Source organism: Artibeus jamaicensis, unplaced genomic scaffold (genome assembly GCF_021234435.1).
Source record: "Artibeus jamaicensis isolate MK-2021 breed Jamaican fruit bat unplaced genomic scaffold, CSHL_Jam_final contig_233, whole genome shotgun sequence".
NCBI lineage: Eukaryota > Metazoa > Chordata > Mammalia > Chiroptera > Phyllostomidae > Artibeus > Artibeus jamaicensis.
This window is the reverse complement of record NW_026521486.1, coordinates 13,982,866-13,997,727: the sequence shown is the minus strand read 5'-3', so window position 1 is coordinate 13,997,727 and position 14,862 is coordinate 13,982,866. Positions and strand designations below refer to the sequence as shown.

The following is a 14,862-nucleotide window of genomic DNA, read 5'->3' as shown; positions in this document are numbered from 1 at the left end:
ATTCTCTTACCCGACCGGTGATTAATTTAGACATGAGTTAGAGCTGCATCTGCCAAGGGATTTTATCTCTGCTGCCAAGGCCTTAGCCCACTCAGGGCCTCACTCTTGGCTGGGGTGGAATGCAAAGCCCACTCCTCTGACGTGACCCCCAGATCAGACCCACAACCGTGTCTTGTTACTGCCAGTAGCTGCCATTTGCTGAGAACCTGCTGTGTGCCAGGCAGTATAGGAAGGTCCTCACAGTAACTCTTCAAGCTGGGTTTCTCATTTTATAGATGAAGACAGAGAGGGGTTTCTCAAGGTCTTGCAGATTTTACAGGGACAGAGCAGGGTTTGACCCCAAGTGTCTGATGCCTGGACCTGGGTGCCCAAGCATGGCGCCACTAGACCCCTGACAGGTAATGAGGATGCAAAGAGGGGAGGGATTAGGTGCCCAGCCTCAAGGTTCTGGGAACACAGGCGACAATTCTGTCCCAGTGGGCACGGTACCATGGGTGCCATGAAAACACGGGAGAGAGAGCAGCTCACTCTGCCAAGGGGCCCTGCACAGGGGCCTTTGTGCACTATCCCTCTGACCCAAATGGCCATGGCTTTGACCACTCCAAAGTCACACACCTCAAGTTCCAAGTATCTCTAGAGATTTGCAACAAATGCCAAAGGCTCTTTAAATGACATCTGGGAATCCTTCTGCTGCTCACTTCTCCTTCTCAAGGACACTTTCTTAACAGAGGCTGGCAGCCCTGCAATGCATGTCAGAAGCTCCCAAAAGCTGTTAATCCGGTCCAAGGCTGTGCTAAAGGACAGGACACAGGGAGAGGCTCGTGCCAAATTCTTGGCTTCAAGCTACATGGCCCGAGGAAAAACTCAGCGTCAAGAACAGCTGTTGCAGTGAGCTGGAAATAGGGAGCAGGGTCTGGGTCACATACAGCTCCCCCTTCTGCCCCCTCACCCTCTTCCATGGACCACATGACGACACTCAGATCACACCATGTCATTGTATCTATTAGGGTCCAGCTTCCGCACTGCCCAGTGAGCTCCTTGAATTAGGACATTGTAAATTACTCATGTTTGTATTCCCCATGCCTAATACAGTGCCTGCCACTAGGTAGGAGCTGAGTAGATATTCTTAAATTGAGTTGAATTGCGTCTTCTCTGCTGAGCTCATACTGCACCCCCTCCGCACCCCAGTTATCTCCGTAACCAATTTCACCTCCCTCCGGTACTCAACTCTTCCAAAAGCTACAGCCATCGGTGGATGTCAAAGTGCTTTGTTAAAATAGAAGCAGTAGCACATCGGTTTTGGAAGAAAAAATGACAAATGCAGATCTGATTTAATCTTTCACTCATGTGAATGAGTTGTGGAGCTAGTCATCTCCCATTTTTCATATGTGTTTTTCATACTTATAAATGAATGAATGAGTGATCCCTACCTCACAGGGTGCTGTCAGCATTAAATGAGATAATACATGTAAAGCCTGTGGCAGAATGCTTGGTAGATAATAAGTACTCAACAAAAACAGGCACAGGGCCAGTTCTAGGGTGAGGTGAGTGAGGGGTATGTCTCAGATGCAGAACTCAAGGAGACATCAAAGCCTCAATAATTAAGATACATCAGTTTATTAGTTATCTAGGGCTGGTGTGACAAAGTACAATACCACAAATGGGGTGGCTTAGAAAATAAGAATTCATTGTCTCAGAAATCCAAAATCAACATGTTAGCAGGCCAGTCTCCTTTCAAAGCCTCCAGCGGAAGCTCCTTCCTGGCTATGTCTGGCATCTGGGGGCAGCAGGCATTCCTTGGCCCATGGTGGCATCACCCAGTCATTGCTGCTGTCTTCACTTGGCCTTCTCATCCCTAAAATGACCTGTCATGTGGCCGAAAAGTCACCTATTTCAAATTGTAAAACACGGCCTAGTTTTTCTCTGCCCTTCTGAATTTCTTTTTCTCTCATTGCCTCATCATTCAGGAGGTAGGATTTACTCCCATAGATTCCCGTTACCAACAGTGATGGCATCAGAGGTAGCGTTTCTCTCTTAGACGTGACGGGTATAATATGTAAGACATCCAGCTTAATCTTTGGTTGAGCCGTCCAAGAATGATGTAACCAGTTTCAAAATAGAGAAAGGAATGCCAGTGCATGTGATATGCTACATATGCCTTATATACAGTGTCTCATTTCATTCTATAGAAACCTCATGATGCAGGTATCATTATCTATGTGTTATACATAAATACATCGAAGCTATTAAAGGAAACTGAAGTCAAGGTTGAAGCCAAGATCTCTAGGACTTCAAAGCCATGGTTCTCCCTGCCTCATCATACAGATTCTCCATAAACAGTATTTGAAAACATTATCCATCCAGGTAGTGAAAAATCCGCATTTTCTGTCTGCAGTGTGCAGCTGTGTGCATGGAGTGTGCAACAGTGGAATCGACGGCAATGGAACCTGCGAGTGCTACTCTGCATACACCGGCCCCAACTGTGACAAGCGTGAGTACCACCGGTTTCCTCAACGCCACACCAGTTCAAATGGGCACAGGCCTGGGCCCAGCCCAGGGTGTGCTGTTCTGCACACCCTCTCCTCAGCCCTGTGCCTGCCAATGGCTTTACAGGACTGGCCACCTGGGGGACTGGCCACCCTGGCTTCATCCCACACAGCTGGCCCCTGAAGCCACCTCGGCCCCAGTCACACACAGAAGTCCACTACACTTTTGAGAGAGTGTCTCTTAGCTCCTGGGCCCAGCAGCTTCTCCACACACCAAGTGGGTCCTGACCCTCAGCACCTCCCCATGGATGACCTTCCCTAGAGGGAAGGTTTCCAGCTAATCTTTCCATGAAGGCACCTCAGCACCTTCTTCCCCATCTGGTGACCATGGCCATGCCCTGTCCAGGGGCATCTGGACCCAACCGTGGACAGAGGAGGGCCTACCTTGAGTACTTACCTCAACCCTAGAGTAGTTGTATTTCAGCTATTCCTTTATTCCTCAGAGTTCTTTTTAACTCTCACAAGGAATTCCACATTGTTTTCATTCTCTGGTCATAATTCTTTACACTACAGTTTTCGCTGTACAAATTATCATGTGTTTTCTATCTCCTGCCTGAGCCCTAATACATTGCCTATTTCAAAAAAAAAACTTAGGTTCCCTTAGATCAGAGCTCCTCTCCTGTAATAAAATCCTTGCATGTTCAGTCTCCATGCAGGACTCTGCGTTGCCCCATGGGAATCGGGGCTTGGAGGGCTTGGAGCAATAACGCTGATGCACTGGCTACCGCTCTTTATATGAGTAATAAACTGCCCTCATCTCTGACCCAGGGTATCTTATATACCTCACACTTGTCTCATATCTTCTCATATCTTATATACGTCTTGTCTCATATCTTCTACCAGCACCCATGTAACTGAATCAGCCCAACTGGTTAGCTTTGCATGTTGGTTATTACGTCAAACTCTTTATAGTTTTTAACAATCATCTACGTTTCATTGATATTGTAAAATACTATACAGTTATTAGATATTAAAGTATATCCTTAAAGACCTCCATAGTATATTGCTAAATTAAAAAAACGAGTTTCTCGATATTTTAACAGGATCCTACGTTGTTTTAAAAATCATATAAATAAACTTATAAATATATTGGTTGTTGGCATTGGTCATGTTAGGGATAGTCAGAATAGGAAGACAGTTAATTTTCACTTTCTGTGTTCTGGGTTTTTTTGGAATTACTACAACAAGTCTGTGTTATCTTTTTAGTAATGGGGAATGTTGCATTTGCTGAGTTTTTTTAGAACTGGTTATTCTACTGATGCAGTGACCTCAACAACCTCCCTTTGCAGCCGTTCCGGAATGTGCAGCCTTGCTCTGCCCTGAAAATTCCAGATGCTCACTTTCCAGCGAAGATGAAAGGAGACTAGAATGCAAATGCCTCCCCAGTTACAAAGGCGACGGCAAACACTGCGAGCGTGAGTAGAATGTAGATCCTGCCGGTTTATTACTTGAGATGTTTAGGTTACTCAACAGAAAAAAAAACCCTCACAATCTCCCTAATTTTAATGCAATGACCACCTCTATTTCTCTCCATGTCAATGAATGAAATACATAAACAGTTCTAAGCAAAATGCTCATCATGAAACAGGAGCCAGACTGCCTGGGTCCAAATCCCAGATCTGCCTGTTACTGATTACAGGACCTTGGACAAATTCTTTAGCCTGAATGTGCCCCCGTTTTCCTATCTAACAAATGGGGATAATAACGGTACTTATGGAAGGTTGTAAAGATTAACTAAGTTAATGTATGACATGTGCTTACAACAGAGCTCAGTACATATTATAAATTCTGTAAGCCTCAGTGCTTTCTCTCATGCTCTTTTACATTCAGATTTGCATGTCACATGGCACAATAATATATTAGCACAATATTTATAGTTATAACCTTTGGTGGTCCTATGTAAGTCTGTTTGGTGGCAGGGGGGGTGGTGATCTGGTAGGGTAGGGTGAAATGTTTCCTACGCCTTTCAAAATCGTTGCACTGCCTTCGCAGTTTTGATGAGCTGTGACTGGCGGTGCCTTCACTGTTCAGTGTTCCCTCTCAGTCCCAGGGGTGGTAACTGCCTCTTGCCTTGTCATTGCTCCTCAAGCCATCAATCCATGTTTACAAAATGTCTGCCACCGTCACGCTCATTGCACATACCTGGGACCAAATCGGCACCGCTGCACATGCCAAGAAGGCTACCACGGGGATGGCCAAGTGTGCTTACCAGTTGACCCCTGCCAAACTAACTTTGGAAACTGCCCTACAAAGTCCACGGTGTGCAAATATGATGGACCTGGACAGGTGAGCGACTGCTGCACAGAACTGATGGAAATAGAATAGGACAACCCACTGAAGGTAAAACAAGCCATAGGTGTCATTTGTCTTCTGGGCCTTCCCAGTGCTCCCTTTCAATGTCCGGCTGGGCTTCCTCCCCAGACAGATCTGCGCATGCTCAGGGATGACCACAGCACGTCCCTTCCCCCGGGCACCCTCTACACCCACACTTTCCAAGCTCCCCAGTCAAAACTTAACTGTGCTACATTCTCTTCTATCCTAGTGCTATAGAATGATAGACAAATACAACATACACAACTCATATTAGATTAACAAATTAACTGTTAACCAAGTCTTGAGTGACTGTGTAAGTGACTTTCACCAGCAATCCTCTAGTCACTCTAGGATTTGTTTGTTTTTTTTTTTTCCAAAAACACTCTATGTCACAGGGATAAACACTGACAGAATGCCAGGCAGCACTGGCGCAGTGTAGGGAGCAGTGAAGAAATTCTGGGGTGAGACCCTGACCCTTCGAAATCACATCATGACCTAGACTGGCAAAATTCAGCCTGGTCAGGAGACCTTTGCTAAAGGGTCCAGTTGAAAGAACCATTTGCCTAATATCTCATTCATCCATCCAATATGTAGGGATGCATGCCTACTGAACCCAGACCTGTGCATTGAGTGTTTAGCAGAGGAAATCCATCCACACCCAAGGCTGTGGCTGCCTGGGCAGAAGGAAAGGCTTCCGTGCCTGACCCAGACACAGCCATGGGTCTCCAGCTGTCTGATCAGCACCCCACAGGAGCGCCCCTGGCATTCCCTGCACAGAACCTACCCAATCTTACCTCACAGGAAAAAGAATATATCACACAAGATTTCTGCTATCAATTTCTGAGGCAGATTTGCAAGAAATTTAAAGGGCTGAACTGTATCCTTTAAACAAGGTTCCCTGTGGGCAAAGTCATGTTACACCCTGAACCGAGGTCCCAGGACCTTGGGAGTGAGGTTAAAAATATATTTTGTCTCTTAAGATCTGCATCCCAAGGCAGACTTTCCAGTCTTAGAAACCCCTATTGCTCACACAGAAGCAGTGTGTTCATTATTTTCATTATTCTAGGGCAGGGGTCCTCAACCTTGGTATTGACATTTTGGACCACACATATTATTCTTTGTTGTGGGGCGCTGTCCTGAGCATTGTAGGATGTTTGGGAGCATCGCTGACCTCCTGTGACACCATCCCCATCCCGTCGTGAAAATCAAACATCTCCAGACATAGCCCAATGCCACCTAAGTTTAGTGGCTGAAAACCAGTATTCTAGAGCAACAATCCTTCCCATCTGAGCCCCATCTGCAGCCCATTTAAAATCAGGAATTATGGTGCCTGTGAGGGCCAGCGTCTGCAAACAAGAAAACTGAAGGGTAAACTACCCACAAGGTGTACAAGTTTCCAAACAGACAAAGTGTAGAGAGAGGGCTTCCAATTCTACACACTTTGACAAAGGTCTAGTTTCGGCCCACACTCTGGACCTGCCCTGAGTTCGTTTTTATGGCAGTATGAAGACATGAGTGTAAGAACATCAGCTTCAGTGACTGACTAGAGCCCTCTTTGTTCTTTCTCCTGCCCACTCAAGTCTCACTGTGAGTGTAAAGAACATTACCACAACTTTGTACCTGGCCTGGGGTGCAGTATGACCGACATCTGTGCATCTAATAACTCCTGTCACAGGAAAGCAAACTGCTCCACCGTCGCACCAGGTCAAACCAAGTAAGTCTGCAGTTCCACCACCTTCTTTGCAAGTGGTGACAGTGGCGGCCAGTCAATGCTGTAAGTTTCTCTGGGAAGAAAATGTCTTAGGTTGCCTATGTCCACCCTACCCCCACATAGCACAATGCAAAAAGCACAATAGTTACTCCAAGAATCTTTGTTTAATTGATGAATCATTCAGAAAGCGTTTCCTTTCTAATGACGGTTAGAAAAATCTGAAATACTGACAGGGCTGCTAATCTGGTATGAAGTGGCCAGAGGGTAAAGGAAGCCGCTGTCACTGGGAAAATGAATGTCTGTTGCGATTACAGGGGTTTGGCCTCGAATATACATGCCTGCTTCCTCATTTGTGAAATATGACTTGTTAGTGGTGCCAAACAAAAGCAGGGAAAGCGAGTAAATATTAATGGTGTTTCCTGGACTCCAGGACTTAAAAAGAGGGGTTTACTGTGAGTAGGAATATTTGCATGAAAATTCCTGAGGCAGAGGTAGCTGGCGAGGTGGGAAGGAGGCAGTATTTGAAGTCTAAAGACCTGGGTTTGACTGTCTTCCCTGGTATCTTTCAGTCGTATGACCTGGGCGAAGTGACACCATCCCTCTGGCCTTAGTTTCTCTATGTATGACATGAGCACGGTGATGTCTACTTCATAAGGTTGTTGTGAAGATTGCAGGAGAGAACCTTCTGGAAACTGCTGTACAGCTCTGTCTCATGTTGCTATTAGTAGATGAACTGAGGCCAGAACCCAAGTCTTTCCCAGACCAAGGCTTCCATCTCGGGGCCACTTTCAGTTCTTATTGTCATCAGCACCTGAGAAGGACTCAGATGCCATGTGAGCTCGATGTCATATGGAACTGTAAGGGTTTCTGTGGTTCCTGACCCCCTTCTACTTCCTTTCATGGTTGGGTTTTGAATGTGTGGATTTGTCCAGATAGTTTTTGTGGTCATCATATCCTGTCTATGCAAATAAGTAAATCCGCACTCAGCATGGATAAAGTGGAAAGAATTTGGGTATCAGAACATCTGGGTTCAAATCCCAGCTCTGCCACACACCTTAACCTCTCCGAACAAGGGATAGAGTGAGGCTATCATGAGATTATGTTCATCAATCTCTGAGCAGAACCTGGCACATGAAAATCACTCCACATGCGCGTACGCACACAAACACACCCTGCCTGTGTGTAGTATAGTCACATATGCACCCAACATGCATGGTTACAGGCACAACCTCTTTAAACACAGATTCTGGTAACATGGACAACCGAACAAGCCAGCTTACACACTTTCAACCATCCTCTGAGGAAGCCTGAGCAGAATACTCTAAGCACTTTCTTTCCTTTGTGTTTGAGAAGATAAAATTGAAAAAATAAAAATAGTGAACATTAGAATAATATAAACTGCATTACACTTTTGTTCGGAATGTCGGTGGGCCTGGCAATGGATATTGGGGGTCTGTGTGTCACTTATAACCCTCCTTGGCCCTCCCTGCCCCTCCCCAAATAATGGTCTATCTTCGGCAGGAAAGAAGCTCGGGTTAAAGGTTGGCTAAGTTACCTGGATAAAATATGGGACCATCAGCAATTCGGGCAGTTTAGTTCACCTCAGATAAAGATCTCTTTTGTTTATGCTTCCTCAATACGGTAATCAGTCTATGCAGAATATTCAAACTCACATTGTATTAGCACCGAAGAACACCCAATGAAGAAGAATGGGCTCAACAGGGACTCCACTATTCACCTGTGGGGTGACCTCAGACAAGGCATGGGCATTCTGACCCACAGTTATGGGTGGTTTTGTTTGTTTGGGGAGGAAGCTAAAACTCTCACAGTCTTCTTTTTTTCATTTTTAATTATGGTTTACATTCAATATTATTTTATATTAGTTTCAGGTAGATAGCATAGTGGTTAGACAATCACATGCTTTACAAACAAAGTGATCCCCCCAATATCTCCAGTACCCACCTGGCACCATACATAGTTATTACAATGTTGTTGACTATATTTCCTATGCTATGCTTCATGTCTCCTTGAATATTTTGTAACTGGTGGTTTGTACTCTCAATCCCTTTACCTTTTTCACCCAGCCCTGGGTCTGTTCTCTGTTTCTCTAAGTCTGTTCATGGGTTGTTTGCTTATTTATATTGTTCTTTAGATTTCACATATAAGTAGAACCATATGGTATTTGTCTCTCTCTCTGACTGGCTTATTTTACTTAGCATAATACCCTCTAGGTCCATCCATACTGTCACAAATAGCAAGATTTCACTCCTTTCATGGCCAAGTGATATTCCATTGTACACATGTACTATGGCTCTTTTATCCACTTGTCTATTGGGTTGCTTCCATATGTTGGCTATTGTTGTAAATAACACTGCAATGAACATACGGGTGACTATGTTCTTTCAAATTAGTGTTTTGGGTTTCTTTGAATATATACCCGAAGTGGAATCACTGAGTCATAAGACAGTACTATTTTTAATTTTTTGAGGCCCCTCCACCCTGTTTTCCATAACAGCTGCACCTACCAATGTTGGTGGGAATCTGCATTCCTACCAACAGTGCACAAGGGTTTAAAAACACGAGGGGTGTTTTTAAAGCTTCAAGACAGCAGTAGACCTTTACACCTAATAAGGAACCAATTTATAAAGAAGACAATGCTGTGAATGTGCTGTAGCCCAACCGAGAACCTTTAAGTCAGAAAATGATCTCATGAAGTCTCAGACTTTGGACCGAGATTTTAAATAAAAATTTAAAAATATTTATGTCTCATACATTCCATTCCACGCTGAGGCCATTAAAATATCATTCTTAGAAAAAACAAGTCAAGTCATTTTACACAAAACAGACCATTGGCCTAATAACAACTTAGGGAACTTTTAGAGAGAAATACACTTAGTGGTTTGCAAAGGTTACTTGTCCAACTATGAACAGTTGTCTTCAAATGAAACTTACATAATTTAGAGCAGGATTAATTTACAGCAATAATTATTGTATCCCTTCCAATCCCCCTCTTAGCCTTCTTAAATTCACCATCTTGTGGCACAGTTCTTGCAGAAAAAAGTTGATGTTTAAGTAAGAATCTGTTATTTGATTGTATTAAATAGACTGCCATCCCATGGTTAGGTCTACCTTAGCGATGTCCTATAACGAGGTCTTTCAACCTCGGCACTGTTGACCTTTGGGGCTGGGTAACTCTTTGTAGTAGGTGCTGTCCTGCGCATTGTAGGGTGTGTAGCAGCATCCCTGACCTCCACCCACTATTGAGAGTTGCCACTAACACCTTCTCCCTAGCTCTGACAACCAAAAATGTCTCCGGATGTTGCCAAATGTCTTCTGGGAGGCAAAATTGCTCCTGGTGGAGAGTGGCTGCTCTGTAAAAACTTTGAAAACTCAGTCACTAAATTGGTTTTGCTGGGAAACTCATATATACCCTTCTAGAATTATCTAGAATCCTGGGGCTACAACTGTGAATACATACATACAGTAAATACATACAGAGCCCTTGCCCTCACTCTCTTCTCAGATGAGGTGGGGTCAAATAACCACACGGTTGGGATAGAATTGCAACTGGCCCTGGTGGTACAGGGAGGAGCTATATGGTACCATGAGAGTACACACCAAGGGGGGCCTGATCCACGTTGGGAGTAGGGAAGGGCTGGACAATTGAGGAATACTCCCCCAAGGAAGGGAGCGTTGAGCAGAGATCTTGGCTAGGAAGAAAGTAGAAGGGAAGACTCTTCTAGGCAGATCAACAGCTCTGAGGCTGACATCAGTAGCTTATTCTGATCCACAGGCTCTATGGCGGGGCTCTATGATGCGGACTCTGACCAGTGGGGTCTGTGTGTTGTGGATGCATTGAACAAATTCGCATGGATTGCAGAAGTCCTGTAGAGAAAAGGGATGGCATGGCCGCTCTCTATGTGAAGAGAAAGGGCCCTGACCCTTGTCTGGACAGGCTTTTATTGCTTTTCTGGGCACATTACATCAAGGATGGTCCTCATTTACTATGCACAGGTTCACTTTAGATGATTACCTTTTACAGATAACCAAAAAAAAAAAAAGGATGTTGCTGATTACTTCAAAGAAAAAGATGTTGCAAATGCAAGGGGAAAAGCAGTCAAACTGGTTACACTCCATCCTTGGGAGGATTAGCACAGACTTTAGGAAGTGACTTTAAAGATATGCAGTAAATGTTTTCTGCCTCAATCCAGGGTGAGGGAGTTTTAGCAAAAGCAAGCCTCAAAGCAGCCTAGGTGCAATGCAGGCCTGGCTCCTGTGTGCCACCTCGTGACCGTCGGTTTTCCAAACCAGGGCTGAGCTGCATTTGCCACTGCCATGCAGATCAGTTCCCTATAGCTCCAAACTCTGAATTTATAGTAAGCACTCCAAGTGATTCTGATGTACATGGTCTCTTGATCACACTTTGAAAAATACTGAAAAAGAATACAAAGATATCTAGTGTTTATAGATACACATAATTTATTAAATATCCATTTCTGTGGGCTCACCCTATGTCCGGCACTGCTCTAAGAGGCCTCACTTGTGTACCACCTCTCCTCTCCTGGCCTCATTCCTGGCCAACCCTGGGCATTGCTCTCCCCATCATTGCAGACAAGGATCTGTTCTGCAGGATCTCACCACTCAATGACTCTGAGACCCTGAGAATGTGTTTTTACCCTCTCTGTAGATGCACTTGCCAAAAAGGTTATGTGGGTGATGGCTCAACGTGTTACGGAAACATCATGGAGAGACTCAGAGAATTAAACACTGAACCCGGAGGAAAATGGCAAGGAAGTCTGACTTCTTTCATCTCTCTCCTGGGTATGCATCTATGGGTACAGATTCCACATAAAGGGCAGCCGTCTTTCAGGCAACAGCAACTGCAAGACACAATTATTCAAAAAGGGTGGGCAGGCTAGGCAAGGCTGTGAATGGAGATCAGCCCTTTGAGGAAGGGCCATGCAAGTGGGAAGGAAAGGACAGGCAGCTGTGTCCAAAGAGAAAGGAGTTAGTGCCAGGAGACCTAGCAATGCCGGTTAGCCAGTTAGACCCAGGAGACAGGCAGCTGGGTCACCACAGGTCACCAGGTCTGCAACAACTCTGAGACAGGGCAGCCACTAGTATGAAGAGGGACGCCATCCTCTTTCCCTTGACCTTATGGCCCCTTCAGGTATGAAATGAGGTTGGCAGGTAATACTGGGCATAAAGAATGACTAAAGCCATGAGTCAGCATCTATGTTTCTCAGCAGAGGTGCTGTTTGAATTTTGGGAGTAGTCTTGATTGGATGTGACCATCTCAAATATTGCTGGACATTTAGCATCATTGGCATGCAACCACTAACCCCCAACCCCCAGGAAGGGTGACAGCCCCGAATACCCTCCTGCATTTCCAAATGCCCTCTAGGTCATTAAGAATCAAATCTGATAGCTGATTGCAGCCTTAGACAACACTTTCAATAAGACACAAATATGGCCAGCCACAGAAAATAAAATACAGGCTCAACCAATCAACAGAAGCTCTAAAATATAAGTATCTTGAGTTTTCCAGTCACCAAAAATGATTTCCCACAAAGAGCACAGGGAGAGAAATGTCCTGCCTGGGTCAGGGCTGTGTTCCTCACATACATCTTAACGTATGTTCTGCATAAATGTCCTGTTCCTTCCCAGGCATCTTAAGGGGGTTCAAGCATTACTGACATGCCTCAGGGCTCGGGGGCAATCTTCCAGGCTCCTCACAATCTCTTCAAAGGACTGTTGAAGTATCAGACGAGAGCAGACTGGAGTGGCAGTGTCCCTTGCAGGCTGGGCCCTCGAACATTTCCCTGGACAGAGCCTGGTGGCCCTCTCACCTGCCCCGTCTGTAAAGTGCTGGTACACATGTTGCCTCCTGTGTGAGAGCACAGCTTCCCCAGCAGCATGGAGACACAACCAGCCTCAGGCCTTTCAGGGCCCCTGCAGAATGAAAAGGCGGAGTCCTGCGATTTAAAAAAAATTAACCTCTTCAAGATGGCAAGATCAGAGCAATAACCAAGCATGGGGCTTTTCTGAGCTGGCTCCAGATGGAACAAGGGCTTTACTCACTGAAATGGTGGCAGCTCAGAGAGTCAGGGACCTGCTGGCTGGGGCTGTCTGAGGATTTAGTCATTTGACCCACACAGAACCTCTTATTTCATCCCATGGTTTCTTTACAGCCAAAATTGTGGCTGTAGAGAAAAATCACATCATTATGAGAATATCTGGGGGGCCATGCATTCTAAAACAGCTTCCCAGTTTACAAAGGGCCTGCATGTGACACTTAGGACAGAGGAGCCCTGAGTCAAGGGTGCACATGGACCACAGGGGCATTGCCTGATTGTGTCCCACATGTGCCACTGACCCACTCGTGTTTTCTTTGTGTGTTTCAACCGCTAAGGCAAAGCCTACGCCTGGCCACTCAGTAACCTGGGACCCTTCACTGTGCTGCTGACCACAGACAAGGGGCTGAAAGGACTCAATGTGAGTATTTACAAGAAATCTACACCAAGAGACTGAAGTAAAAAAATAATAACAACAGACATCTTAGTAGGCACTACCTGCTTTTACATAGAGCAAGAAACCCCCATTAAATTCAAACCTGCTGATAATAAGGATGGTGATGGTTTGGTAAACTTTTAGTGGAACATAACACCCTGACAGAAAGTATGCCAAGGGTTAAGTGCACAGCTCAGTGAATTGTCACGAAGTGAATGTACTTGTGTGTCCAGGAAGACCATTACCAGCCCCCGTCAAGACCCCGGATGCCCCTTCCAGTCACTATCCCTTCAAGGGCAATCGCTGAGGGCTCTTAGCTACAGTCATGTGGTAGATAAGATTTGAATAGTGCAAAGCTGCTCACTTCCTACAGGAAGAGTAAAACTCATGCATTAGCTAGGTATTTGTTTCTTTAAAATCCTAAGTGGCCACTGTGATGGAAGAAACTAGAAAATTGTCATCGCCCTTGTGAGCAGCTGTTGTCTGAGATGACAATGTCATCCACTGGGAAGGAAACACGTGGTGCCTAGTGTCCCATCACAATGGTGTCAGATAGTTAGATTTGGTTTAATGTGTATAGTGGACACACTGATTTGTATGAAACTGGTTTGTCTTACTGTACTTACTGTACGATGTTTTGTGATCATTGTCGCTGCATGGGAGAAAAACCCAGTAAGTCCCAGACTCACTGGCCCTCATATGCCCCCACCTTTAATCTGTCTGAGATGAATCTGTCACTGACCTTCAGAGGTGCCCTCTCTTCTCTCCTGCTGGAGAGAACTGGTAAAGATCGCATGTCCCCGGGCTGGGTACTTTGCATGTGGTCTCTTGTTTAATAAACAGATTCAGTTTACAGGAAGTTAATTTTTTAAAACTCTGTGTCAGTTGTTGATGATACCCTAAAAAAGTGTAGATTTGGTCCAATGGATTCCAAAAATCTTAATATTACCATTCAAAAGCTCCATTGGTCCACTCTACCTGCTCTTTCCACCTGACTTTATATTTCATTTTCATCTGCTTCCTGAGCTCAAGATGATTCCTCGGTGCCCGCCCCCCTCCATTCCCAGCCCAGATGCTGTGCTCTCTCCACTGTGTCAGTTTCCAGGCTAGAGCACCCCCCTGGTTGGAGAGTATAATCTGCATCACCTTCCACTCTCCAGCTTTTCACTCCCTTTAAGGCCTGGCCAGGGCAGCTGCGCTCAGGGAAAGGCGTCTGTATCTGTGAGCCCAGTGAAAGCACAATGACTTCGATGTCAGTGATGAACAAATCAATGGTAGAGTCATAAACCTCACTTGCTCCCTCCAACAATGGAGACTTCTAAAGGAACGGGCTCTCTTTTCATAGGTAAAGGGGCTTTTGATGGATAATAAGGCTACTCAGTACTTCGTGAAACTTCACATAATTGCTGGGCAGATGAGCACCGAGAGTATGAATAACACAGACACATTCTACACCTTGACGGGAAGGTCAGGGGAAATCTTCAGTGGTGATAAGGTAAGGGTTTCTCTGAAGTCCACTCCCAGAACAAAACTGTCCACTGAGTCAGCACCCACAGCTGGCTCTCTCTGTTTGTCAAAGAACTTCCCTATGTAGGAAGAAGTGGGGAGCAACACCAGAAAGGGTCATATAGGAGACTGGCAGACTTATAAAAAGGGGGTCATAAAGTGTTTGATTCTCAAGGTAACCATTGCACTGCAAGCAGGAAGGAGAAACTTTGCAGCCAATCTGCTCCCTGGACATATCCACGCAAAGCCAGATCAGCCTTCTTCTTAAAAGGAAAT

General features: G+C 45.2%; 1 protein-coding gene across 2 annotated transcripts in view; it reads left to right on the top strand.

Annotated features, from left to right (window-relative positions):
• The window catches only part of STAB2 (stabilin 2), a 125,110-nt gene that overhangs the window by 19,826 nt on the left and 90,422 nt on the right, over positions 1-14,862 (top strand). For both annotated transcript variants that reach the window (XM_053661603.1, XM_037160777.2), the window contains exons 6-12: positions 2,396-2,491; positions 3,836-3,961; positions 4,636-4,832; positions 6,440-6,573; positions 11,258-11,391; positions 12,983-13,065; positions 14,426-14,575. In XM_053661603.1, coding sequence (XP_053517578.1) covers positions 2,396-2,491; positions 3,836-3,961; positions 4,636-4,832; positions 6,440-6,573; positions 11,258-11,391; positions 12,983-13,065; positions 14,426-14,575 — 920 coding nt within the window. The remainder of the gene's footprint in view (positions 1-2,395; positions 2,492-3,835; positions 3,962-4,635; positions 4,833-6,439; positions 6,574-11,257; positions 11,392-12,982; positions 13,066-14,425; positions 14,576-14,862) is intronic.